At 40.2% G+C, this 25,855-nt stretch overlaps 3 protein-coding genes across 4 annotated transcripts in view; all 3 read right to left on the bottom strand.

Moving 5' to 3' along the window:
• The window catches only part of tfg (trafficking from ER to golgi regulator), a 35,946-nt gene extending 18,478 nt beyond the window's left edge, over positions 1-17,468 (bottom strand). Inside the window, exons 1-6 of one of the 2 annotated variants that reach the window (XM_062069813.1) lie at positions 17,314-17,468; positions 12,033-12,248; positions 11,863-11,946; positions 6,810-6,956; positions 1,928-2,095; positions 1,599-1,745 (exon numbers count right to left, since the gene is read on the bottom strand). In XM_062069813.1, coding sequence (XP_061925797.1) covers positions 1,599-1,745; positions 1,928-2,095; positions 6,810-6,956; positions 11,863-11,946; positions 12,033-12,216 — 730 coding nt within the window. In that variant the 5' untranslated portion in view covers positions 12,217-12,248; positions 17,314-17,468. The remainder of the gene's footprint in view (positions 1-1,598; positions 1,746-1,927; positions 2,096-6,809; positions 6,957-11,862; positions 11,947-12,032; positions 12,249-17,313) is intronic. The other variant, XM_062069814.1, reaches the window with a different exon arrangement.
• Positions 17,469-18,805: 1,337 nt separating this feature from the next.
• Positions 18,806-20,908, bottom strand: LOC133665370 (protein jagunal homolog 1-A-like). The gene is made up of 3 exons (XM_062070657.1): positions 20,867-20,908; positions 20,331-20,432; positions 18,806-19,417 (listed from the first exon to the last, which is right to left on the bottom strand). The coding sequence occupies exons 2-3, from the start codon at positions 20,417-20,419 to the stop codon at positions 18,955-18,957; spliced, it is 552 nt and encodes a 183-aa protein (XP_061926641.1). The 5' UTR covers positions 20,420-20,432; positions 20,867-20,908; the 3' UTR covers positions 18,806-18,954.
• A 2,206-nt stretch (positions 20,909-23,114) lies between these two features.
• Positions 23,115-25,503, bottom strand: col8a1a (collagen, type VIII, alpha 1a). The gene is made up of 2 exons (XM_062070656.1): positions 25,185-25,503; positions 23,115-25,105 (listed from the first exon to the last, which is right to left on the bottom strand). Exons 1-2 carry the CDS (start codon positions 25,492-25,494, stop codon positions 23,169-23,171), a joined length of 2,247 nt encoding a protein of 748 aa, XP_061926640.1. The 5' UTR covers positions 25,495-25,503; the 3' UTR covers positions 23,115-23,168.
• Between the last annotated feature and the right edge of the window lie 352 nt (positions 25,504-25,855).

The following is a 25,855-nucleotide window of genomic DNA, read 5'->3' as shown; positions in this document are numbered from 1 at the left end:
AACTATGAATGAACACATGTGGAGTTATGTACTTTAGCAAAAAAAAGGTGAAATAACTGAAAACATGGTTTTATATTCTTGTTTCTTCGAAATAGCCACCCTTTGCTCTGATTACTGCTTAGCACACTCTTGGCATTCTCTCGATGAGCTTTAAGCACCAATAAGCATCAATCCATTTTTCTACCGCTTGTCCCTTTTGGGGTCACGGGGGGTCGCTGGAGCCTGTTTCAGCTGCATCTGGGTGGTAGGCGGGGTACACCCTGGACAAGTCGCCTGTGAAGTGAAAACCATTTCTAGTGACTACCTCTTGAAGCTCATCGAGAGAATGCCAAAGGTGTGCAAAAAAGCAATCAGAGCAAAGGGTGGCTATTTTGAAGAAACTAGAATATCAAACATGTTTTCAATTATTTCACCTTTTTTTGTTAAGTACATAAGTCCACATGTGTTCATTCATAGTTTGGATGCCTTCAGTGACAATCTAAAATGTAAATAGTCATGAAAATAAAGAAAACACATTGAATGAGAAGGTGTGTCCAAACTTTTGGCCTGTACCGTATGTTCCTGATTTTGTGGTGATTCAGCCAAACACCTGAAAGTTAGTGATGTTTTTTTATTTTTAGGAGCTGTGTGAGAAATTTCAAGTCAATCCAACATATGGTCTCAATTACAAGCGGCAAAATGTGGTGTATATGTGAAAAAAAAATGGCACAGGCCACACAGTAGGGCGTGTGTTTTGCCAAATTTCCATCGTTTTACGTGCAGCAGTTCAGCAGTAGAAGAGTTGCACATGAATATAGGTTTGACTGATACATAAATTCACATATTTTATAATAAAACTTTTTTGCTTATTTTGGGTGATGTGTTTTTTTCCCCTGCAACTTTTTATGGGATGTATCATCTTCTAAGTTTGACACATCTGTAGGAAGAGCGCTTCCAAAAATCCCCCCTCAAATTTCTCTACCTCTCCCGAGCCTGAACATGCCTCTGCGAGAAAGGGCTTACTGGAAAATAAACATTTTACACCAAACGCAAACAATGGTTCAAAGTGTCCTCACGCAACGGGTCGAGCGGCGGCTATATATGCAGGTTTTTTCTCTCTGGCACTGATGTAAATTACTGCCATCAGGTCCGCCGTCACCTGGCAGGCAATAATTAACATTCACAGTAATTTTATGGATCTTTTTAGGGGCATTCTGAAAGCAACAAGCATACCTTGCTCAAGGCTATCTTTTGGGGGGGGGGGAGGGGGACACACATGCTCCATGGGCGCCCGTTTAAAATTCCTGTGAATCAGTTGACTGTCGTAATGAAACAGTCTAAGGATCAAGATGAAGGGGAATAACAAGATGAAGGCAAGGAAGGAATGTCCTGTGGACAAACTATCACAAGATTTGGGGAGGAAACAATCTTTTTTTTTTCCGGCTGCAGAGAGCGATTCAGGCACAGTGGACGTTCCCATGAAAATGGTGGGAAGTGATGCTGAACATCTGGCTGCACAAAAGAGGAACGCAAGTGATTTCACACCTCGCAGTACAGCCACAGCTCAAATCGGTGAAAAATTCAGTCAACGTGAGGCGGCACGTGTTCATGTGTTTTACCATCCATGCCAGCTGGGGGTCCCTGCTGTACTCCGGGAAAGGAAGCCTGTGCTTGGGGAGGCAATCCTGGCTGAGGGGCTGCAGACGAGGAGGAAGCGATGCTATCCGGGGTCCCTGAGCGCTCCTCTGGGGCGGCTGCTGGCGGAGCTACAGATGGCAGGGAGAGGGAGGAGAGACAGCTGAAATAAAGCTGCACCATAGAACAACAGCTGTTAAACTGCACATTTTGCTATCAAGGCAAAATCAATGTTGTTGTTACACAGTCATCATCCAGTGGAGACTGGTGGGTAATTGCACAAATGACAGGTCGTTAGAAACTTGCTCAATACCTGGGGGCTGGTCCTCGCTCAGGCCGAAAGCTGAAATTACATTCTTGTTGACTTCATCGTGGTTCTTCAGGGGGTCAAAGGCCGACATGCTTGCTGCACTGACGGGGGTCACATGTTTGGCGGCGGAGTCTGTTGTCGCCACTTTGCCTTCACGTCCATCAACTGTTTCTAAAATATGCACATAAAGTACATCAATTCCAGGTTTACAGATGCCATGTCTGCAGTGTATCTCACACAACCGATTTTACATTTCAGCAAACATTTTTACTTAGGGATGGGCGATGCGGCCTAAAATCAGTGTTGTGATATATATTGCAGCCTCTTGCGATAATGATATATATCATGACATTATTTGGCAACTAAATGATTATAGAACCATTTCAAAACAAGTTACAAAGGCTACTAATTTGGCTTTAGACGTATGCGACATATTGCGTCATTTTCAGGTGGATTATATTCTCAAACCTATTAATAATCTACTTGTTATTTTCTGTTAAAAGCTGGTTACTTTTTGTTGTAAAATGGTTCTATCTACACTCCTGAAATTTAATTAGCAGTTGTTCTTCTGTTTGACTACTTTACGTTAGTTTTCGGCAATACTACAAATTTGGGTATCGATCCAATACCGTAGTTACACGAGCAAAGTTGGTCATACCAATGCTGATACCTAAAATTTTCAAAATCATTCAATGATAACTTTTTTTTAGCACAATTACAATCAGACAAAACAGAATGGCAGAGTAACATCAATCCAATAATTTCTACCGCTTGTCCCTCTTGGGGTCACGGTGGGTGCTGGAGCCTATCCCATATCAATTAAATATTTAAATGATTTCTTACTACTTGCTCTGATTTAAATCCTTTGGTTTTTGCTCTTCTAAGACCTCCTGTGTCCAGGGACTTCTTTCCAAAGTTTGTAAACAACAACAAAAACCACAAAATATTTTTTGGTGATAAAAAATATCAATTTAACTACTGTGGTATCGACCATATTCCGATACCATGCTTGGTATCGTTACTGTCTATATTTGTATCGATCCACCCATCTAGCTTGCGATTAGTATAATCTTCTATTGTGTGTAGTGTAGCATGTTTAGCTATTCCTCGTCCTTCAGTACTTATATTTGTAAGTAGGAATGGGTACTGAATTTGGTACTTTTAATAAGCACCGACCAAATTTTACGGTTCCACCGGGTATCAATTCACGTGCCATATTTTCATACCTTTGTTGCACGCAATGTCGTGATCGGTTGCAAACTAAACATTGGTTCACTAAAATAATCAATCAAACAGCACTTAGGGAGGACTCAGCCAAATTCCCTTAAGTAATGTTGCAATTTTCAACACTGTTTGGTAGAAAACGCTCAAACATAAACTAAGGCTTCACTCTTCCAAAATGCGCCATTTTTATGGTAATTGGATTTGCCCTAGACAGGCTACTGTTAGCATCAGCAATTTTATACGGCGATTTCAACACCTACAAATTTAGTAATGAAAACTAAAACTAAGATGCATTTTACAATCAAACAACTGGTGTCTAATAAGCACAATAGTAACAGTATAAACACTTTGTAGGGCGCAACATAACACATTCAGCTTCCTGGAAAAAGCTACTTCACAGTTAGACAACATACCACAGATAACCTATACAGTACTGCCATCTAATGTCTTGGAAGTGAAAGTGCATTGCAAATTAGACTCAAATGTGTAAGAAAACATGATATAACAACTGGACATCACAGTTAAAATCAGCAAATTTTTAAATGTAACATAAAAAATAAGTTTTATGATAAAAAAATGTACACTTAAGACACTCAAGGTACCAAAAATTGGTACCAGTATCAATTCCCAGGTACTAAGAATTGGTACTGTATCAGTTCAAATGTGAACGGTACCCATCCCTATTTGTAAGAAACATACAGATAAGTTTATTTCCCGCCATGGAAGCGAGGATTTCCGACTTAGAAATGGCTTTGCATTTTGGACGGACATGAGCCACTTGTGAGAACGTTGCATTGCGTTGAGAACATCTTTGTTTGCTTGTCGCTGTCAATTTTGCAGGACACAGCTAAAATGTGTCAACATGCATAATCACGATATAACATTTGCATTAAAAGTTTTATTGTAGACCAAATGTATATCATTCATGTCGCGCATTCCTGATTTTATTTCAATATCCCAAGAGACAGTACTAAAGAAAGTAAACAGGGATTTACTTTCATGTAGTCAGTGTACAGTTTGCACAGCAGAATATATTACAAAATGGTTGCTAGTTACTTGTGAGATACTGTCTTACACTGTTAAAGCTTTGTGGCATTTGTAGGAACGCAAACCTTCCCAAACATCCCACATGCTACAGCGTTACAAGAATTTTGCCGTGTCATTTATAATCTTTCAGAGTAAAAGCGTTAATAATATGAATCTGCTTGCCACCATGCAACAAAAATATACGCTGTGGCTTTGCAACTCAATCCAATTTCTAACCGGAGACAGCGTGACTGATAACTAAAAATCAGCATGAAAGCCTCTTGCTTCTTTAAAGCGGCGTGCCAAGCAGTGAAGCCATGTCGCTGCGAAAAAAAAAGCATTATTTTTGGCTGCGACACATCAGACAAAACCACGGCTAATGTTACGGACAAGTGAAGGATTTTACTTTTGGAGGGTTGCCTCAACCTGCCTGAGTCACTATTTCCACAATGGTAGGGCACATTGTATAGAACAGTGGGGCATAGAAAAGCAGAAATACAGGATAGTACAGGGTTGTGCGGATTAACATTAGCAGCATTTAGTGTTTTAACAAACATATGGAGCCAAATATTAGTTTGCTTGAAAATCTAATGTCATTCAAATGAAGGTGATGTGATTATGTGGCAGGAATTACTGTATTATGACTTCCGCCATCATGTGTCACTGTAGCTGACTTATAACACACTAAGTTTCAGGGTACACGGTCTCTGTAAAGCTAAAGGGTGCAGTTTAGTATAAAGTGAAAATGCTGCAAATTGATCCAAAAATAGTTTATACTAGAATTATATAAATGCTTTCTTAACTCCAAACAATGGCAGTAACGACATTTGAAATATTGTGAGTGGTCAGTCAGCATCCAGTATCTGTAGCTACATCTACATTAGCTTTAAACATAAATGTTGGTGTGAAATAAGTGTTTTACTGTTGTTTACAGTTAATGTATCAGCATTATCATTATTAAGGCTGGCTGAGCAGTTTGCGCCTTACTGTTTTTACAACATTGGTTATGTTGCTATTTGTTGTGCAATATCCTTGTAAATAAATGTACAATCATGCCTGTTGACAATTAACGCCCCCCGTCCATCGTTATTTCGGTAAAAAAATGTCTCGACTATAATTGGAAATAGGGCACATTACATGTTTCAGTTCTATTAAATGTTATCATTACACTCGTGCTTTGCCATATTGCGCTTCAAATATTTTGACTTCATCATACATAATTGCGTACCGTATTTTTTCGGATTATAAATCGCAGTGTTTTTCATAGTTTGGCCGTGGGTGCGACATATACTCCGGAGCGAATTATGTGCGAAATTATTAACACATTACCGTAAAATATCAAATACCGGTAATATTATCTATCTAATTCACGGAAGAGACGAAGCAAAATCTCAGCAATCGTCACACACACGTCAAGCAATAAGAATTTGGCGGGGGAGGGTCATGGCAGAAGTGCATTGTGGGTCATGGGATGCTAACTGCTATATGCTACTGCCGTAGCTATTAAAATGGATCATTTCTACATTGGCGGTAATTTATAAAAACTGAACAAAAATGGCACCGAAAAGGAAATCATATACTGCAGATTACAAGCTGGACGTAGTGAAATATGCAGCAGAAAACGGCGATCGAGCAGCAGACAGAAAGGACGCTAGCGGCGCATACCAGGAGCGACAACGAGGAAGAAGATTTCATCGGATTTAGCGATCAGGAGTGACAGATTGTTTGGTAAACATATAGCATGTTCTATATGTTATAGTTATTTGAATGACTCTTACCATAATATGTTACGTTAACATAACAGGCACGTTCTCAGTTGGTTATTTATGCGTCATATAACGTACATTTATTCAGCCTGTTGTTCACTATTCTTTATTTATTTTAAATTACCTTTCAAATGTCTATTCTTGGTGTTGGATTTTATCAAATAAATCTTCCCCAAAAATGCGACTTATACTCGAGTGAGACGTATACGGTATGTTTTTTTTCTTCTTTATTATGCATTGATCTACATTCAAAATATTTGGGTTTTTAGTGTGCACCCATGTTTTCTTACATCAAACTACATTCGAAACTAAGTTGACAGGCCTTGTACTGCTGTCACTGCAGAAGTTCCTTCAGCCATTTTACACTGTCGCCATTGAAAATTTCTGCCGATACAGTACAGTAATACAGTACAGTAATACAACGCAAGTGGTGTGTGAAAATAAACCTCAGCCTCATGTGGTTATTACTTAGTAATCAAAATCATAATTTCAAATAATTGTGCAGTCCTAACACTGTGTCTTCTGTTTGATGACAACATTTAGAATGCGTAATAGGTCCAAACGATTTACATCAAATCGACATTGAAGTTTTAATTAGTTTGATTATGTAACCGTGAGAGGCTGAGCTTTTTTTTTTTTTCCTCCGTCGTCACCTGCATTTGAGTGACAGACATTTTCGCCAATCAGAATTATTCTTCCTCACTTAAATGTAACATGTATTCCTTCACTATGTATTTTTCGCAGTATTATGCATTTATATGTATAAAATATAAAAATCTAATCGCTATGGCAAATTTTGAGAGAAAAATGGCAAGTGGTGTAGCCTTAAACGTATATCTTGCATAAATAGGTTTCAGTGGGACTTTTACCGCTTTCTGGTGCAGTGGTAACCACACCGGGCTCTGTGGGAGGCTCCAAGGTATCCAGCAGGGTGTTGACTTTATTCCTCAGCTCGATGAGCTCCCTGCGCAGGTACTTCACCTGACTAGATTCCAAAGGCCTTGGCTGGCCGTTCACTGTGGGAAACAACCGTGAAAGCTTGATGGACTGGGGATCTTAGGTGTACACAGTAGCATCATGTTGTCAAACTCGTTTGTAAGCCTTCTAAGTAGAGTCATTAGAAAGATATATGACCAACAATAAAATAATCAATGGGTTTAAGTTAACAAGCAGATTCACAAGGTGTAATAATTCACATTGCAGTTCATTACAGCATAGCCACAATTTGTCACGTGCGCTACATTGCGATTTAATCACTCTCGTTCCTCCACCCCACTTAAAGCTGATAATGGAGGAAAAATTCCACAGTAAAAGTGTGAATGTGAAAGTCGAGACTGCCGGACATTCCTTTCTCAAACACACATTTTTCGTTGTTATGAGTGGATAATGCTGAACAGAGATGCTGAAGGTCAGGAGGCGCTGCACTCAGACGAGACGCCGGCCGACTCAAACTGTTCTCCTCGCTTTGCGCCGAGTTGATGCACGCGAGAGGCGCTCGGCTCCACGTGAGGTCAACAAGTCAGGGCCTCGCTTTGATTGGAGGGAAGCAAAGTGGGAATAGAGGGGAAAAAACAACAACTGCCTGCTTACAGATCCCTGGCTAATGGCGGCTGCTGGATGACAGACTGACTGGAAGCAGAGCACAACAAACATGTTGTCAACAGAGAGGACAGCGCATGTATGTTTTTTCTTGACTTTGTGAGTTAGCCCAATTGCTTGTTTGTGCTCGCACTTGAATCCAAGCAGTGACAGACATTCTAAATAATTGTAGCCTTGCTTTGGCATGTATTTCGAGTAAAAAAGTGTCCTTTCATGAACACGTCTATCCACAGCTTGTCCTATTAAATGCCTGTTCAAATAGCCCTCAGACATACACTTTTATTAGTCACACCGGAGTGATGAATGGGGAGGATAGTTTGAAGCAGGAGCTGCACTGCCCCCAAGTGGGGGACTGCTGTACATGAATGCAATGGTACAGTTAAAAGTCCCCAACTATGCAATAAGTAGCTTTGTATTGATATTCTAACAGTAAGCTGAAAGCCTGTTTATGAGCACGAAACGTGAGCAAAATCTATCAAGTCACACACTTTAGGGAAGGTTACAAACAGTCACTTTAGAAGTTCTGAGTATTTATTTAATCATGATAAAAAAACTCTCCTCATGGACATGCTACGTCCTCTGACCTGCCCCTAGCTCGATGAGTTCACCCTGGGTATACGGCCATCACTTCACAGAGGAAAGCTTCGTTAAAAAAATAAAACAAAAAATAAAAAGTCCCATTTTTTTTTTAAAGACTTTGCTACACCTCTTAAAATAAAGCCCAGAGCTCTGCAAACTTTTCGCAGGTCTGCTAGTGGCGTGGGAGCTATACGTTTGATCGTCTTGTATTTCTTCAGCGAATAAGCTACTGCAACCTCGCATGCTGTTAAAATGTTAGTGTAATATTACCACTTATTCCAACAATGCTACGCTAGTGTTGCTGACCTTTGTGTCCTTTAGTCTCACTCCCTAATGTTACATTGTTGTATGTGTTACATCTGTGTCACAAAAGTACGTTTACGGTGTATAAATTCTGGGCTACATTTTAGACATCACACTTCCAATACACCACTGTGGGACTTCTAAGCCTTATTTCAGACTACTGGCACCTTCAAAGGGGAACTGCACTTTTTTCCCCACAGTCCTTTTGAGAGACAAGAAGACAAAAGGTTTTTTTTTTTTTGTATTCTAACATGTAAAAATCTGCTCGTTCTTGGTGGCTAGCAATGCAGCTAATGGGAGCAATCAATTCTATCTCAAAATCACTTTAAAAATTAATTTAAAAACTGTCAATACTTCATTTATGTTCCGTAACCTGTACCCAAGCTGTTGCGACTCTGTTATTGTAAGAGCGAACAATGAGGAACACACCGGCATGCTTCGGTATTAGCCGTAAAAGCTAGCTACGGAGAGCGATGACCTAGCTTCTACGACTTCACGAAACGCATTGGAGTTTGTAATGCACAACACTGTGATAGGACACCAATCTGTACTGACTGAAAAACATGAACAATCATATTACAGCATCTGTAAAGTATTAGCCCACATTTCATATTTTGTTTGTAGACAGCTAGCCAGACAGCGTATGTGCTGTAGTTTTCAGAACACACATGACGCGCTGCATGTATCATTAATATAAGGGGGCATTAGAAGGGGGCGATCTACTATCTCACAAATTTTAGCTCTACGTCGTATTATTGAACAAATGAAAAGGCTCGACAAGCACTTCATAATCTGCTTCATGGACTTCCGGAAAGCAATCGACTCTTATCAATCGGGAAGCCATGTTCAACATTAGAGGTGGGGGAAATAATCGATTTTAGATGCATCGCAATTCGGACATGGACAATTATAGAATCGATTAGTAACCGTCAATAATCTATTTATTTACTGTAAATAAAGTAATGTAGACAGTTTTAAAATTTCGCTGACTGCATCGAGACACCTCACCGAGAAATCCAACCACCTCTTTTATTATCGGGCACTTATGGTCCAGTTTTGCACACATTTTATTAATTTAATAAATGTGGGAATTAATTTAACTGTTTCTTGTTCCAAATTAATTGTTTTTTAAAGTTGCAAGTGATAAAAGTTATTTAGTAAAACGAAATGAAATGTAAAACTGCATCAATATACATACCATAAATTAAAGATGCATTAATAATTGATTTTTAATCGAATTGTAGTTCCCGAATCGTGAACGTAATCGAATCGTGATGTGGCCAAGGATTCCAAGCTCTATTCAACATCCTCCCCCTTAACGGCATCCCGCAACCCATCATTGCCGCCATTAACACGCGAAGTCCCAGAGAAGGGTCAATTGACATTTTTACCTAGAAAACACACAAGAGGGTCATTTGACCCCTAGTCCCCCCTGTGGACACTCCTTTTGTTATGAAAATGTGGCTGTTAGTGGCACACGGCAGGGGGCCACTTGAGCCTGTGTGGGGGAGGGGACCTTACAGCTCAAGCTTTAGTTCTGAGGTAGGTTGTGTGTGTTTTTGCAAGGATCAACAGAATGAAGGGATCAACACTCTGACATTTATTGTTAAAAAAAATACAAAACAAAACATATTTACAAAGAATGAAAAAGCAACTGTTTTCCCAGTTTTGGTGTGGAGGGTTGTTGCAGAAGCAATTGTTATTTTTGTGTGCCAAAAATAGTTTTAAAAAAAAAATTTACAAAGAAAAAAGCATATTTACAAAGAATGAAAAACCATGTCCATGTAAACGTGACTGACATACATTTGAGCAGTCACTCACAATCCTGGCACTGCCATTGCTCCTTTCGGCATTTCCCACATGTATAATTTTTCTGTCTACCTAGACAAACTGCCCCTAACAGCCTCATTACCATAACAAAATGAGTGATTAGTGTATTCGGGAAAAGCGTCGGGCCAAATGACCCCTCTCTGGGTCTTCTAGGTAGACAGAAAAATGCTGGGACTTCTAGTGTTAAAGCACTCTATGCCAACACTCAGGCTACAGTTTTTACAGCTGATAGTGAAACTGCGTTTTTCCAAATTGAGAGGGGGGGGGGGTTGACAAGGGGGCACACAAGCTCCATTCTTGCTTATCGTTATATTGGACTATGTTCATCGCTCCACCTGAGATCCAGCAGAAGGCAACGTGCCACACACCTCACTGACCTTGATTTTGCAGAAGACATCGCTGTGGTCTCTGATCCTGTCACAAATGCTCAATTCCTTCTCCACTCACTAAAATGTTGCTTGCCTAATAGGACTCGATTGCAATGAAAGCAAAACTGAAACCAAATTGTCTCCTTTTGTCATCTTCTGGGAACAGTATAAACCAGGTAACTGACTTCAAGTATCTTGGGTCTTACATAATGGATGCCACAAAAGATATGAAGTCCCGCAAAACCTCAGCATGGACAGCCTGCAATAAGCTGCATTAGTTATGACACTCGACCATCGGTAATGAGACAAAAAAGTACATCTTTAGAACGCTAATAGAGCCTATTCTCCTCTATGGCGCAGAAACGTGGAGTCTCACCACACAACATAGGTGCCTGGAAGCGACCACCACCTCAATGATGTAAACATAGCAGCATAAACTTGTGATCACGTCGCCGCTATAAATAGTTTGCCTGCGTTAGCGCTTATAATACCGATATCACTAATACTTTATTATTCTTGTCCCGAAATGTAAATGAAGTATTGTTGGTGCTTTTTGAAATAGGGGACCTCCCATTCGCTCAGATGTAAGCTGACTTTTATTTACAAGTTAGAATGCATAAAATTTAAAAAAATCCGTCGTCATGTCTTTCATGATTGTGAACGATAGGGAAAATTCCAAAAAAAGTGCAGTTCCCCTTTAATTTCTCTTTTGTGAGACAAATATTTTATTCTTTGGCCAGGTTGTCATTTTGCCACTGTGGTTTCTGTTAAAACAGTATTTTATTCTGTGCTGAAAAGTCACATTAGAGTACATATTATGGTGTTTATTTATCATTATTGTTGTTTCACTGCCTTTTATTTAATTTGTTTCTTGTGTTTTCCCCCTCATTCTGTACATGGTACACAATTTAAAATAAATGTTGAAAAGCCAGACAAAGGGCATGTTTTTAGCGAGTGTTTATTTTAATAAACAATCAAACTGAACATTGGTTTCTTGTTTGGTGGAAAGTTGCACATAAAATGTTTATATTTATATAATGTAGCTTTAATGTGCATGCCGTGTAGCTTGTAGTGTAGCTTCCTACAATTATCTGGGGGTAGCTTCACATGTAGCTTAGCTACATTTAATCAAAAGTAACCTGTAGCTTAGCTTACTACATTTTACAAGTAGCTTGCCCATCACTGATTCCAAAAAAAGTGCAGTTCCCCTGTAAGGTAGAATGACTTGCTTGAAATGTCTTACCGAACAAAGTGAGCTTGAGAATTCTACTGCACTGGATAGCGAAGGAGAGGTCAGAGCTGTCAAAGATGGTGATGAGGTCATCATCTACATAAGGTGAAGACAATTAATTTACAAATGCGGCGTTACAACATAATGGGCACACAAGTCCTTTAAATATTGCCGTAACCCACCTTCGTCCTTGTATTTGATGGTGACCTCGTCTGTGCTCTGCAGTTTGCCTCGGAAGACACGCTGCATCATCAGCACAAGCTCGTCGTAAGTGATGTCTTCGTTGTGGATGGGGATGCGTCTGATGTCATCGCCCAGCTGGGCTTTGATGATCAGCTTCCCGCTCAGGTCGAGCTGGCCGTTCATTGTGCCGTCCAGACTCTATCAGCTCCAACCACCTAATGGAAGAAAAACAGGAAATATGGATGCACTGCTGTGCTAACTTTAACATTTACATTTCTTCAATAAAACTTTTAGGCAACAAACCAAACCAGGTCTGAATCGCCACCACTACTGCAAACACTAGTCCTAGATTCAATATGACAGGAATGCTCTGCGGTTTTTAAAGAACCACTGCAACAACACTAGGAACACCCTGCTATTTTTAGGGACCTACTACAAAAACACTAGTCAAAGATCCCCTACATAACAAGAGTGTCCAGCTGTTTTTAAAGGACCTCCTGCAAATACCCTAGTCAAAGATCCTCTATATGAAAGGAGCACTCTAATGTATTTAAGGACCTACTGCAAGAAATATTCAAATATATTCTGTATGACAGAAGCACTATGTTGTTTTTAAGGACCTACTGCAAAAATGCTAGTTAAAGATCTTCAATATGACAGGAGCGCCCTGCTGTTCTTAAGGACTTAGTGCAAAAACCTGAGTCAAAGAGCCTCTATATTACAGAAGCGCCCTGCTGTTTTTAAGTACCTGCTGCCCCACATCTGCGGTCCCCTCCAAGGTTTGTCATTGTCATCCCATTGGGTTGAGTTTTTTCTTGCCCTGATGTGGACTCTGAGCCGAAGATGTCGTTGTGGCTTGTGCAGCCCTTGGAGACACTCGCGATTTAGAGCTATATAATTAAACTTTTATGGATTGATTGATTGAACTTCCAAACAGCTCGTTTGGAGGATGTATGAAGAAAGGCAAGATTGTTTTTTAAATATTTCTGTATTGCCTTCATGGTTTGATTTCAAATTTTCGGTCATTATGCAAATCCAAATAAACAAAAAGAAGGTAAAAATAGGTAAGAAACGTTGTTTTCTCTTAATAGGTCCCCCTTTAAAGGAGAACTGCACTTTTTAAAAAAAATGTTGCTTATCGTTCACAATCATTATGAAAGACATGATTCTACCATACTAGTCACGTCCGTTGTGTCCTTGGGCAAGACACTTCACCCTTGCTCCTGATGGGTGCTGGTTAGCGCCTTGCATGGCAGCTCCCGCCATCAGTGTGTGAATGGGTGAATGTGGAAATACTGTCAAAGCACTTTGAGTACCTTGAAGGTAGAAAAGCGCTATACAAGTATAACCCATTTATCATTTATGACGGATGGATTTTTTTTTTAATACATCCTAAATATTAAATTAACAAAAGTCAGCTTACAGCGGAGCCAATGGGAGGTCCTCTATTTTGCTCATAGAATCAAATTAACAACCATTCAAAAACTGCCAAAAATACTTTATTTACATTTTGTGACTTAAATATTAACCAAGTATTAGTGATATTGTTATTATAAGTGCTAATGCAGACAAACTATTTATAGCGGCGCCGTGATCACTACTGTGTGTCTCTATGTTTACATTGAGTGGTCTGCTGCTTTCTCGCTTCTTTGAACCCTGTAAGTTTGTTGTAGATCATAAATCACACATCGCACTTGAAAAGAAGAAGTCTTTCCCTGGCGTCTTTTCGTGTCGTTCTCGCCATTTCCGGGTGTAAATTGGCTGTCAAAGTGTACTAACTTTTTGGAATTTGTCCTTCTACTATCCAGGTGAGAGGCATGATTTATGATCTACAATAAAGTTTGACAAGCAAGGAAACAAGGAAGCAGCTGATCAGTCGATCATGTCAACATTGGCACAAGCTCGAGATCACAGCGCCGCTATAGTTTGTCTGCGTTAGCGCTTATAATAACAATATCACTAATACTTTGTTAATATTCAAGCTACTAAATGTAAATGGAGTATTGTTGGCACTTTTTGGATGGTTATTTATTGTGTTTTATGGGTGGAATAGAGGACCTACCATTGACTTTTTACTTACTTTTTACTTACGAGTTAGAATGCATTAAAAAAAAAATTACATCCCTCGTCATTTCTTTCATAATAATTGAAAACAAGAAGTAAAATTCCAAGAAAAATGCAGTTCCCCTTTAAGGTCCTGCTGCAAAAAATGTGAGTCCAAGATCCAAATCGAGCGACCCTCATTTTTTAAAAGACGATTTTTGAGGTGACAGGCCTGTGCTTCTATTTTAAAGGGGCCCAATTGTGCAAAACCAACTTTTCTTATCTATTGGTACCGGTTTCTGTGTATTTGGGATCTGCATAAGTTCCGAAAATTCTAAATCAAACCAGGAGGCATGGCAGTGATATTTATAAAACAATCTTGCATTTCTATATACTTCCTCAAATCGACCGTTCGGAATTTTCCCAATTTGTGATGTTTTCCCAGTGGGTGATGTCAGTGGATATGTCCATATATAGTACAGATTAGGGTGAGACTGTCCACCAAACGGCTCCTTCTGGAGAGATGGTCAGAAAGCAGTTTGAAAACGGTCTGTAAATCATAGTCTATGCAACATTTTGACCAAAGAACAGTGTTGGGACTAACACGTTACTGTAACGCCATTATTTTCGGCGGTAACTAGTAGTCTAACACGTTATTTTTTATATTCAGTAACTCAGTTACCATTACTACATGATGCGTTACTGCGTTATTTTACGTTATTTTTATATAGTATCGGCTAGAAACTGAGAAGATCTGAGTGTGTTTTATTGGAGAGCTGCAGTGTCGTCCTTCTGAATCTTCCTGTCTCACAAGAGGCGCGCTGTGTGTGTGTTTACTAACAAGACATCATGGCAAAGCCGGAGTCGAGTTTCTTAACATGGAGATATTCTCACTACTTTTCTTTTGTCGAGCACAAACAAAATAACATTTTAGTTAAATGTAAGTTGTGTCTTGGATCAAAGATCACATCTACTGCCCAAAACAGCAATTCAAATCTGCTGAAACACCTACAAAAGCAACATGCTTTGACAAAGCTAGTAAAGAGAGAGACAGACTCAGCCTGGTTAGGCTTTGTGTATAGCAGTATGTGTGCTGTATATAGTGACATGACATATAATCATGTCATGTGTGCCTTCCTTGGGTAAAGCCAGGTTTACAGCTATGTTGTGACATGTTGTAATTATGCGGTTTGTTACTTATGTATGTTATGTTGCAGCTATTAAAAATAGTTTTGTTAATTTGTTCTGGCCCGAAATAAATTGGCCCTTTGAAACATATCTTTGTCTCTGTGTGTTGGACATAGACCACATTGCTTAGCAGAGTTCAGTGGTGCAAATGCATTTAAGTTGATCAACAGATTGTATTATTCTCCAGTGCAATAACAGTACTGAAATGAAGGCTAAAAGGGCATTAATGGGAGCCTTAAAAATGTTTTAAAAAAAGAACTAAATAGTTACTTTTTACAAAAACGCATTACTTTTTGGTGTAAGTAACTGAGTTAGTAACTGAGTTATTTTGAAATAAAGTAACTACTAACTGTAACTAGTTACTGGTTTTCAGTAACAAACCCAACACTGCCAAAGAACCACCAAGACATGTTATGTAGACCAGTGTTTTTCAACCATCTCTTTTTTTGGTATTTTCCTGTAGAAGTTTCATGTCTTCATTTGACCGATTTCCCGTATATACTTTGTTTTGGCAATAAAGAATAGGTCACTTGTTTTTATCCTTCTTTGTGGGGACATTGATGATTGTCATGTCATGTTCGGATATACATTGTGGACGCCGTCTTTGCTCCACAGTAAGTCTTTGCTGTCGTCCAGCATTGTCTTTTTGTTTACTTTGTAGCCAGTTCAGTTTTAGTTTTGTTCTACATAGCCTTCCCTAAGCGTCAATGCCTTTTCTTAGGGGCACTCACCTTTTGTTTACTTTTGGTTTAAGCATTAGACACCTTCTTACCTTCACACTGCCTCCCGCTGTTTCCGACATCTACAAAGCAATTATCTACTGGCTGCCACCTACTGATATGGGAGAGTATTATACGGTTACTCTGCTGAGCTCCAAACAGCACCGACACTCAACAACAACACATAATTTGCAGATTATAGATACTGGTTTGCAAAAAATATTTTGAACCCAAATAAGTGAAATTAGATAATCTCCCACAGCCCACCAGACTGTATCTCGCGGCACGGTGGTTGAAAAACACTGGTGTAGACCACAAGGAAGTGTTTTAAATGTAGGAAAACAATCATAATATAACCCCTTTAAAATGAGCTTGTGCAAAAATGCTAATAAAAGATATTCTACATGACAATAATCCTCTGCTGTTTTTACACTAAATTGGTGGCCGGCGCGGTTTTGATGACATCCACAGGCCAGACTTGGTCCGTGAGCCTTCAGTTGAATAACCCTAAAGAGTGAAATAAATGGCACTTAATACATCACCATGTGAATGAAATGTGCTTTGTCTCACACAGGAACGTCTAAAGGTCAGTAGGTGAGGTGGCAGCCACTACTCTATATAATATTCAAACTTTGTCCCTAAATAGAGATAATCAATGTAGCAGATCTGCACAAAACTCGTCAACGGCTGCATAATAACTCCTGCAGGGGGAGGCTTTGTGTTGTCCTTGCCAGATGAATAATTGCCTGGATGCTAGGGATTTGGGAGTGTGGCTAACGTTAGCATTGAGCAACTGCCAGCTCATCCTGTCACGCTTTATGTCAGCTATATTTGCTGTTTTCCGCAGAAAACCACCTAGAGAGACGCCAGAGTCATCTGACAGGAGAGGAACAATATCCCAACAACCTGAGAAGGGGGAACTTTGCTAGGCCCAACCATGACACAGCGAAAATTCATCTGGTTATGTACGCAAACAGTATTTAAGTCATATTTATTTTTGATAAATGTGTCAAATTATTAGCAACACCGGGAGAAGGAAACATATCAAAGGTTTGTCAAAGCTAGTGCTTAAAACCAACCACACGCTTTAAAATAGGATACGATAGAAAAACACGCATGTTGTCGGGGATTCAGAAAATATTCAAACCTTAATGTTGACTTCATTTATTAATGAATAAAGCCCTGTTTTAGCAAGCTAGCGAGTTAGCTAGCTCGCCGAAACGCATCATCAATAGCCGGCTAACGGGTTAGCTTGTGTGCTAACCACGCATGTTAACATTAAAACAGCAAATAGTTTGGATTCGGTAACAGAGTCAAGAGTGGATTTTACCTGCTCCTTATAACCACGCCGTATTTCACTGGTGTTTGCTACCCACTACAAAAAAAAACAACGGTGAAAATAAAAGTAGGTTGCTTGCTACTAGCCTAGCAAGAGCAGCATCAGGAAGTGACCCCTCTCAGCTGTCAACCAGTACGTGGCAGTCACACCACGCATGCGCATAGGCGATTATGGCCAACTAATATAACGGCTATTAAACATAAAAACCCCAATCACGTTGAATGTTTTATTTCTTTATTTTTCACCATGCATTTCAACAAAGTGAATGTGTCAGAAAATATAAATAAAAACAGGTGTGATTTATTTAATACAATAACTTAGGGATAACAACAATTACATTATTCTTTAAAATAAATCTAAGATTAGGCGAGTTTCAATTATAAACAATACCAATTATGGGTAATTCATGTAAATTCCAATCGAACTGTCCCAAGTAGCACAATAACTGCTATTATACTCACTGGACAACTGTATTATTCCTTTTTGATTATTATGTATATATCTTTTTTCCTCACAGCATGGATAATAAGTTAAAAAAATAAAGTCATGAATTAAAGCAAGCAATGTTTACTATCCTGTAGTCAAAGATCCTCTATGTGACAGGAGTGCCCTGCTGTTCTTAACAACCTACAGCAAAAAATGTTAGTTACAGGTCGTTTATACGTACACTGCATGACAGGAAAGATTTGCTGTTATAAGGACCAACACCATCAAAGATTCTCAATCCTCAGTGCTTTGCTGTTTTTAACGACCTCCTGTAAAACATGTTAGTCACACATTGTCTATATGATAGGGGAGGACCTTCTACATGTTTCTAAGAATCTACAAAACGAAATTGGTTGGTCAAAGACTGTCTATGTGAGAGGAGAGCTCTGCTGTTTTTAAGGACCTCCTACAAAAAAAAACACAAGTCAAAGATCATCTATGTCAGGGATTCTCAAACTGTGGTACACAGGCTCAATCTAGTGGTATGCCAAAGAATCACTTGAATAAAGTAGTTTTATTTTCCTATATTTAAACACAGTGTTACTGTTGAAACTGTGTGTAATGTTACAGTGACCAAAAGTATTTAATAGACTTGTTAAATAAAACTTCTGTCTTGTTTTTAATGAACACTTAGGCCTACTACGCTACTGTATTTTAATGTTGGTCATTACGGTGGCACTTGGAGAGCCAAGTGTTTTCTGAGGTGGTACTTGGTGAAAAAAGTTTGACAACCACTGCTATATGTGACAGGAATGCTGTTTATAAAGACCTATGACAAAAAAAATGTTAGGCAAAGATCTTCTATGCGACAGGAGTGCTTTGATGCTTTTAAGGACCTGCTATCTATGAAATCTTTGAAAATATTTAATGCAGGGAAAGTGGAAAGAAATACATATTTTTACGACGCTTTTATAAGCAGGAAAATGTTTTAACCTAAGGGTAAAAAGTGTAACTTTAAAGGGATCAAATGTAATTTCCCTTATTTACTGTAGTCAATCAATCAATGTTTATTTATATAGCCCTAAATCACAAGTGTCTCAAAAGGCTGCACAAGCCACAACGACATCCTCGGTACAGAGCCCACATACGGGTAAGGAAAAACTGTAGAAAATAATACAGTTCCTAAAGTATTTTTCTTTTTTCCCATCATTTCTTCTTCTTCTCTTGCGTGGCGTTGAACCACGAGTCTAGCAGCTTCTTCATGTAATACAGCTGCCACGCGTGCACCTGGACGGCCACCACCATGACCAAATACATGACCGTTACGGCGGAGAACCCGAAAATGAAGCGGTAGGCTTTGTCGTGGCGATACAGCTGCTGCGCCACGGGGAACATCTCCATGCCGCCGTAGATGAGCGGCGCCACAGAGAAGAGTCCCCCGCTGATCATGGACAAGACCAGGTAGCTGATGTTGTTCCTGGGGAGGGACAGGCTGCTGCAGAGCAAGGGGACCGCGCTGAGGAGGTAAGGGTACTCCCATTGGTACGGCATGGAGACGGTTTCGTGTGGCACCAGGTTGAGGTGACTGACTACCACTTGGGCGGCCACCAGCAGCCAGATCAGTAGGTGGACAATGTTCAAGCGCCGGACTTCGGACTTCAGGGACGCACTGCATGCATCAACAGAGTAATGTTATTTATAGTTAAAAAGCACCGTACTTCCTCATATAGTGGCCAAGGCTTAAAAAGTCCTCAAGCTGATGAGAAAAAAATTCAGCTTCCCACTAACTGCTGAAAAATATCATATATACAAACTTTTTAACACTTTAAAAGAGGCAATCCTTTAAACAACTTCCACTGTTTTGATAATAATATTTTTATATGTGGCTCTTTGAATATGAAAAATAGCACCATCTGGTGGACAAATGTATAAAACAATTGAAAGCGAGTGGTAACAGGAACATACATGAGTGCATTAGATTATGTTAGAAATGTAACATTAATTGTTTTGAACGGGACGTTTTTGGCGCCAGGGAAAAATATGTAGATTTTTGTGTGGCGTTGCCCTTTCATACAATTTCAAGTTATTTTTCGAATGCAAATTTCAAAAATGTTCATTACACACACCAAAAATGGCTTGAAAATAGCAAATGTCCCCAATTTGCCTTTTTCAAATCTTGCAAGGCATTTTGTGAGTCAGATGTTTTTCATATGTCACTTTATAAGCTGACATTTTTTTGTCATTAGGGTAAAATGTGTGAGACCTTTTAAGAGAAAGTTAAATGCAATAGCCAACATTGAATAATTTATATTTCTAAATATTATATTTTTTATACTCATCAAAATGTTATATTTTGTGTATTCATTTCTACAAAAAATACCTAAAAATATAACTTATTATACAAAAATATAAATGTAAAAACATGCATTTGCACAAGTAAAGGTCTCCCTCTTAATACAAAAAACATACCCATACCCAATGTACTCTCTGCAGTTGAGTAAATAAAACAGCTTGTCCCACTATATGAGGAAATTTTGTATATTTAAAGGGTTTTTTGTTTGTTTTGTTTTTTAATTTCCTACCTCATTTGGTATTGTGGAGCCACCTTCTCTCTGTGTTTAAAGTCACTTCCATTGGTGGCTGCAGCTTTGTGGCGGACACGTGACGTCATGTTGCGATAAAACCTACTGATATACAAATTGCTGCTGATTGATGGTACAATAAATCAGACTAATAAAGAACAATGAAACATTTACCATATCAGACATTTGATCATGTATTATTGTTACTGTGTACTTTCTCTCCCGTCAATGAAATGGGGGATATTTGCCACGGCAAACTAATTATTTAGAGCAGGTGAAAAGAAAGAAAAATATATGATCTTGGAACATGATGAACACAAACAGGTAAACAGGGAACCAACTGCTTGTGCTGAGAGGCTATTCTGAGGCAGGCCAGCTAGCAAGCTACTGCTAGCATAAACTAAATGCAGCCTAATCGTCCAACTCGAACCAAATAAATAACATACTGTTTCTAAATATACAAAATGATACATGCAATATATAATATGAGCGTTTAAAATTTGTTTTACTGAGTGGTGTTTCCTCAAAGTGCTTACCGTAGGTTGGTCGCTTGAATTGCACCGCTTGTTAAGCAAAAGATGTGATGCTGAATCAGCTGCGCATGCGCATGTTATTTCTCAGCAACATCAGCATCTGCTCCTAAATGGGCGTGGCCAACCGAAACAATGGCAACTTTGAATATTCTTAGCCATCGAATGTTATGAGAAATACATACAAATACATATCAAAATATTTCACTTTTTAATCTAATGTTTTATTTAATAATGTGTAATGTTTTATTATTTAGTGGCAACCACAATAATAAAATGGAGCATTCCTATCTTTATAAAGGCAACATTGTTGATAAAGTGTTTCATCTTCAAATAAATATTTCAGTGATAGTTTTGATAACATTTTTATTTTAAAAAAAAACAGCACAGACAGTACACATGAAACAATAATACATTAACTCTCCAATTACACTGACAATATAAGCACCATACTTGTTGAAAGGAGAAATACATTTCTATTTTCCTTAAAAGTTTTTTCCCCCCCCCACAATTGTAGGCAATCGCCGGCCCAAAATAATAAATTACTGACATATTTTTTTGTAATGTTTAACGAGCACTTGGCCAACATTTCAGCATTTCTGTGCCAAATTAATTTCTCCATGTTTACGGTCTTGACAACTTCAAATTTGCAACAACAGTAACATAAATACAAAAAATACAGATATATCTGGTAAAAAAAAAAAAAAAAGACTGTAAAAGGGCCTAAAAATACTCTTTTGTTGGATTCCCTAATTGCCTGAGCAGGTCTTCTTTTGTACACATTCACATTCACAACAAGCACCACTTTCCTTTTTTTACGCGTCACTCCTACTTATCGAATCAACCACATGCTTCATAAAAACCTTGTGCAGTGTGTATTTTAAAAATACAACATTGTAGTTAGATGCATTTACTTATTTCAATATGTATCGGGGCACAATTTGGTATGTTTTTTTTTAGCTATATTTCCGTATATATATATATATATATACATATATATATATATATATATATATATATATATATATATATATATATATATATATATATATATATATATATATATATATATATATATATATATATATATATATATATGTTTATACTTACGTATAAATGTGTCACAATACTGGAATTGATGCATTGACTGGACAAAACAAAATATTATTTACACGTGATGATGATTGAATTTTCATGTTTTTTTGGCTACACTTCACATTCTTAGCCACATGGGGTAGCTGCCACTTTTTCTTTTTTTAAACACTTTTATTGCAGCAGGGTTCCATCTTCCTTTGCATACACTTTACTGTACCTTCCCATTTTTCTATTGAAAATTTACAAACAAATTGCACTCATTTGGCTTTCCTGGAATTACATCAACAATAAGGTTGCATCCACACTTGTGGCTCGGTACTGTGACCCAAATCCATCCATTTTCTTATTTCTTATTCCCTTCGGGGTCGCGGGGGGCGCTGGAGCCTATCTCAGCTACAATTGGGCGGAAGGCGGGGTACACCCTGGACAAGTCGCCACCTCATCGCAGGGCCAAAACAGATAGACAGCCAACATTCACACACTAGGGCCAATTTAGTGTTGCCAATCAACCTATCCCCAGGTGCATGTCTTTGGAGGTGGGAGGAAGCCGGAGTACAAATCAAATATAAAATTAAAAAAAAGGTACTTGGTGCGGTTCGCTAAGCGTTCACACTGGTATTTTTTGTCTTCGTACCAAAGGCTGTGCCATGAAGGACATATGCATACATTAAGAACATGATTGGGGCGTTTTTGCAACCTTGCACAGCAACCATAGTTCCTTTGAACCGAACTGAAGTGTAAACGCCCCCCAAAATAGGTCTGTCTTTCCAACATTATCCTAAAAATTGCACGTGGACTTAGCAGTTCTGTTGTATATATAATGCATCCGGAAAGTATTCACAGCGCTTCACTTTTTCCACATTTTGTTACGTTACAGCCTTATTCCAAAATTGAATTTTTGTTCTCAAAATTCTACACACAATACCCCACAATGACAGTATAATTGTGGCTTCATATTAAAAAAGACTTGAAGCTGTAATTGCTGCCAAAGGTGCATTAATAAACGTAACTTTTGGAATAAGATTGTAACAAAACAAAATGTGGAAAAAGTGAAGCACTTTGAATACTTTCCAGATGTACTGTATAAAGAATCATATATCATTGGTCAAACAATCCTCAGATTGTTGACTTTCCTCTTAAAAGTCTCCTTGGTAATTTATGGTCATATTCAGGTCACACAACAAAGACAAACATTTGAAGAAAATGTCCTCTCCTACAGGGGATACAGCAGATAGCCAGAAAAGGACGAGTGCACGTACTCCCCAGCATAAAGTCCTGCAGCCTGGTCTGAGGGCAGCTGAATGTACACAGTGTCCCCTGCTTGCAAAGGTAGAACTGCACTTCCTGACGCTTGGTCCAGGTAGCCCTTTTTGTACTCGTCATAGGTATACATGACGGCCTCATTGTTCCTCATCAAGGCCACCCACACGTTGGCTCCTTTGCAATGCACGTGGTAGGCAAAGTAATAAATGCCAGGCACTTCACAAGTGAAAATTCCTGTTTGGGGGTCGTAGTTCTGTCGACCGTTGTACAAAGGCTTCTCAAAGACCACAGGGGTGTTCACAGGGGGGAAAGGAGTGGTTGCTATAGCGGTGAACGCTGGCATTTCCAGCCCGCTGGCTCCCATGACTTCTGCACCATTTCCTGCGTATTTGCCCTTTTTGCCGTAGCCACCAGCCTTAGCACCGTCCAGTCCAGGACCCATCTGAGAGAGCACGCCTGACAGGTCAGGAGTCGCACCAGGCTCTCCTGGTGCGCCTGGGGGTCCAGGAGGGCCAGGTGGCCCGCTCTGTCCTTGGGGCCCTGATGAGCCGTCTTTCCCCTTAGGTCCAGTCGGACCAGGAACACCTGGAAAGCCTTCACCTGCAATGCCAGGTGGTCCAGGAAAACCTACATCTCCTTTTGGCCCTGGAAGACCAGGTGGCCCAATTGGACCTGCTACACCATCAATACCAGGGATTCCCTTAGGACCTTGAGGTCCCATTTCACCGGGTAATCCACCATGTCCTTTGGGACCAGGAACTCCAGCAGGTCCTGGCATACCGGGTAGGCCTTTATGACCGTTGTCTCCTTTGCCACCCATTGGTCCTGGTGCACCTCTTGGCCCTGGCTCGCCTCGTTCCCCAGGCAAACCATCGGTTCCAGGTAATCCAGGAGTACCAGCATTACCCTGGCTTCCATCAAGCCCTTTGGGACCTCCTTCTCCACATTCTCCTTTTGGACCTGGTAAGCCTACACCTCCTGCTGGTCCCTTAGGTCCTTGAGGGCCTGGTTGTCCATTTAGTCCAGGGGGTCCAGTCATACCAGGTAATCCTGGATGGCCTTTATCTCCTTTTTGTCCAAGCATTCCAGGTGGCCCATTCATACCTTTATCACCCTTTGGTCCTTGGAGGCCAGGTTTACCAAAGCCAGGTAGTCCTGGCTTTCCTGGCAAACCAGGTTGTCCTGGATGACCTTTCGGACCCAGCATGCCTGGTTGTCCTGGAAGACCATTTTGACCTAGTTTTCCTTGGCCAGGAAGACCTGGCGGCCCAGGGGGTCCTCCTTCACCTGGTAGCCCAGGATGTCCCTTTAGTCCTGGATGTCCTTTCTCTCCGAGAGGTCCTTGTGGGCCTGGCATCCCATTCAAACCTGGTTTTCCAAAACCAGGTAGCCCTCTTGGTCCAGCAGGGCCTTGGGGTCCTGGCAGACCCTTGTGACCCGGTTGTCCTGGCTGTCCCATTCCTTTATCGCCTTTGGGTCCTTGTAATCCTGGAAGGCCTGGCAGTCCTTTATGACCCGGCTCTCCTTTGGGACCCAGTTGCCCTGGCAATCCTTGTCCTCCCGCTTTACCTATTCCAGGTAGCCCAGGTGGTCCCGGTAAACCCTGACGTCCTGGTTGTCCAGATGGCCCAGGTTCACCCCTCGGGCCCATTTCTCCATGTGGCCCAATCTCACCGACTCCTCCTGGTCTCCCTTGTGATCCTGGCAACCCTGGTTTACCTATTCCAGGCTTTCCTAGAAGGCCGGGGGGTCCTGGCAGTCCTGCGGGTCCTGGTTGCCCGTTTCCTTGAGGCCCAGCAGGACCAGGAGGTCCTTCTGGTCCGGGGGGCCCAACCGGACCTGGCTCTCCTTGGGGTATTCCCTCAGCACCACTTGGGATTGTCTGACCTGTGAGCAAATATGTGGATTGTAAATAATTGGCAAACCAACTGTACCAGGTAACAGTCCTTCGATGACAACACCTTACCTTTCTCTTGCCCACCATTATAGCCACCCCCTTTGCGAGCCTTTTCATTGCCCTTAAGCATGGGCATCTGGGGGTGTTCCTTCCTGTACTGTGGATACTGCATGTAGGGTCCCTCTTTGCCATGGTACTGCTGTTGAGGGTAGCCTTCGTTGCCCATGCCCATGCCCATGTGCTGGAGGTGCTGCATCTGCATCTGCTGCTGGTACGCTTGAGGGTGCTGCTTGTGTCCATAGTACGCCCCGTCGCTCAAATACGCAAGACCTACAAGCTGGAGCAGGGCAAGGAGGTGGGGGTGCCGAAGAGACGGCATGGCCAAGGCCTATAGGAGGGGGAGATAAGAGACTTAGACAATGGTGGGGAACACCATTAAACACCCCTTAAATGACTTGAGGCTAAATTGGAAGTAGGCCTATAAAGATTGGCATAGCATTTTAGGCATTGTTGTCCTGCCATAGTTAAACATTGCCAATTATTTTGTATTATTTTTTATTGCATTATTATTCCATTAACTGACATTTTGGAGGTAATTTAAAACAACTACATCAGGAGGTGGCTTACAGCCACAGCAATTAATGCTATTATTTAAACTGCAAGGGGTATTTGCTTTTGTAGACCATGACCATAGGAGACCGTGGTTAATTGACTTGAGGCTTAAAAGGAGATTTTACAGT

This window comes from Entelurus aequoreus, linkage group LG14, assembly GCF_033978785.1.
Source record: "Entelurus aequoreus isolate RoL-2023_Sb linkage group LG14, RoL_Eaeq_v1.1, whole genome shotgun sequence".
Taxonomy (NCBI): domain Eukaryota; kingdom Metazoa; phylum Chordata; class Actinopteri; order Syngnathiformes; family Syngnathidae; genus Entelurus; species Entelurus aequoreus.
Note: the sequence above shows the minus strand (reverse complement) of the source record. Positions and strands in the feature narration are given on the sequence as shown.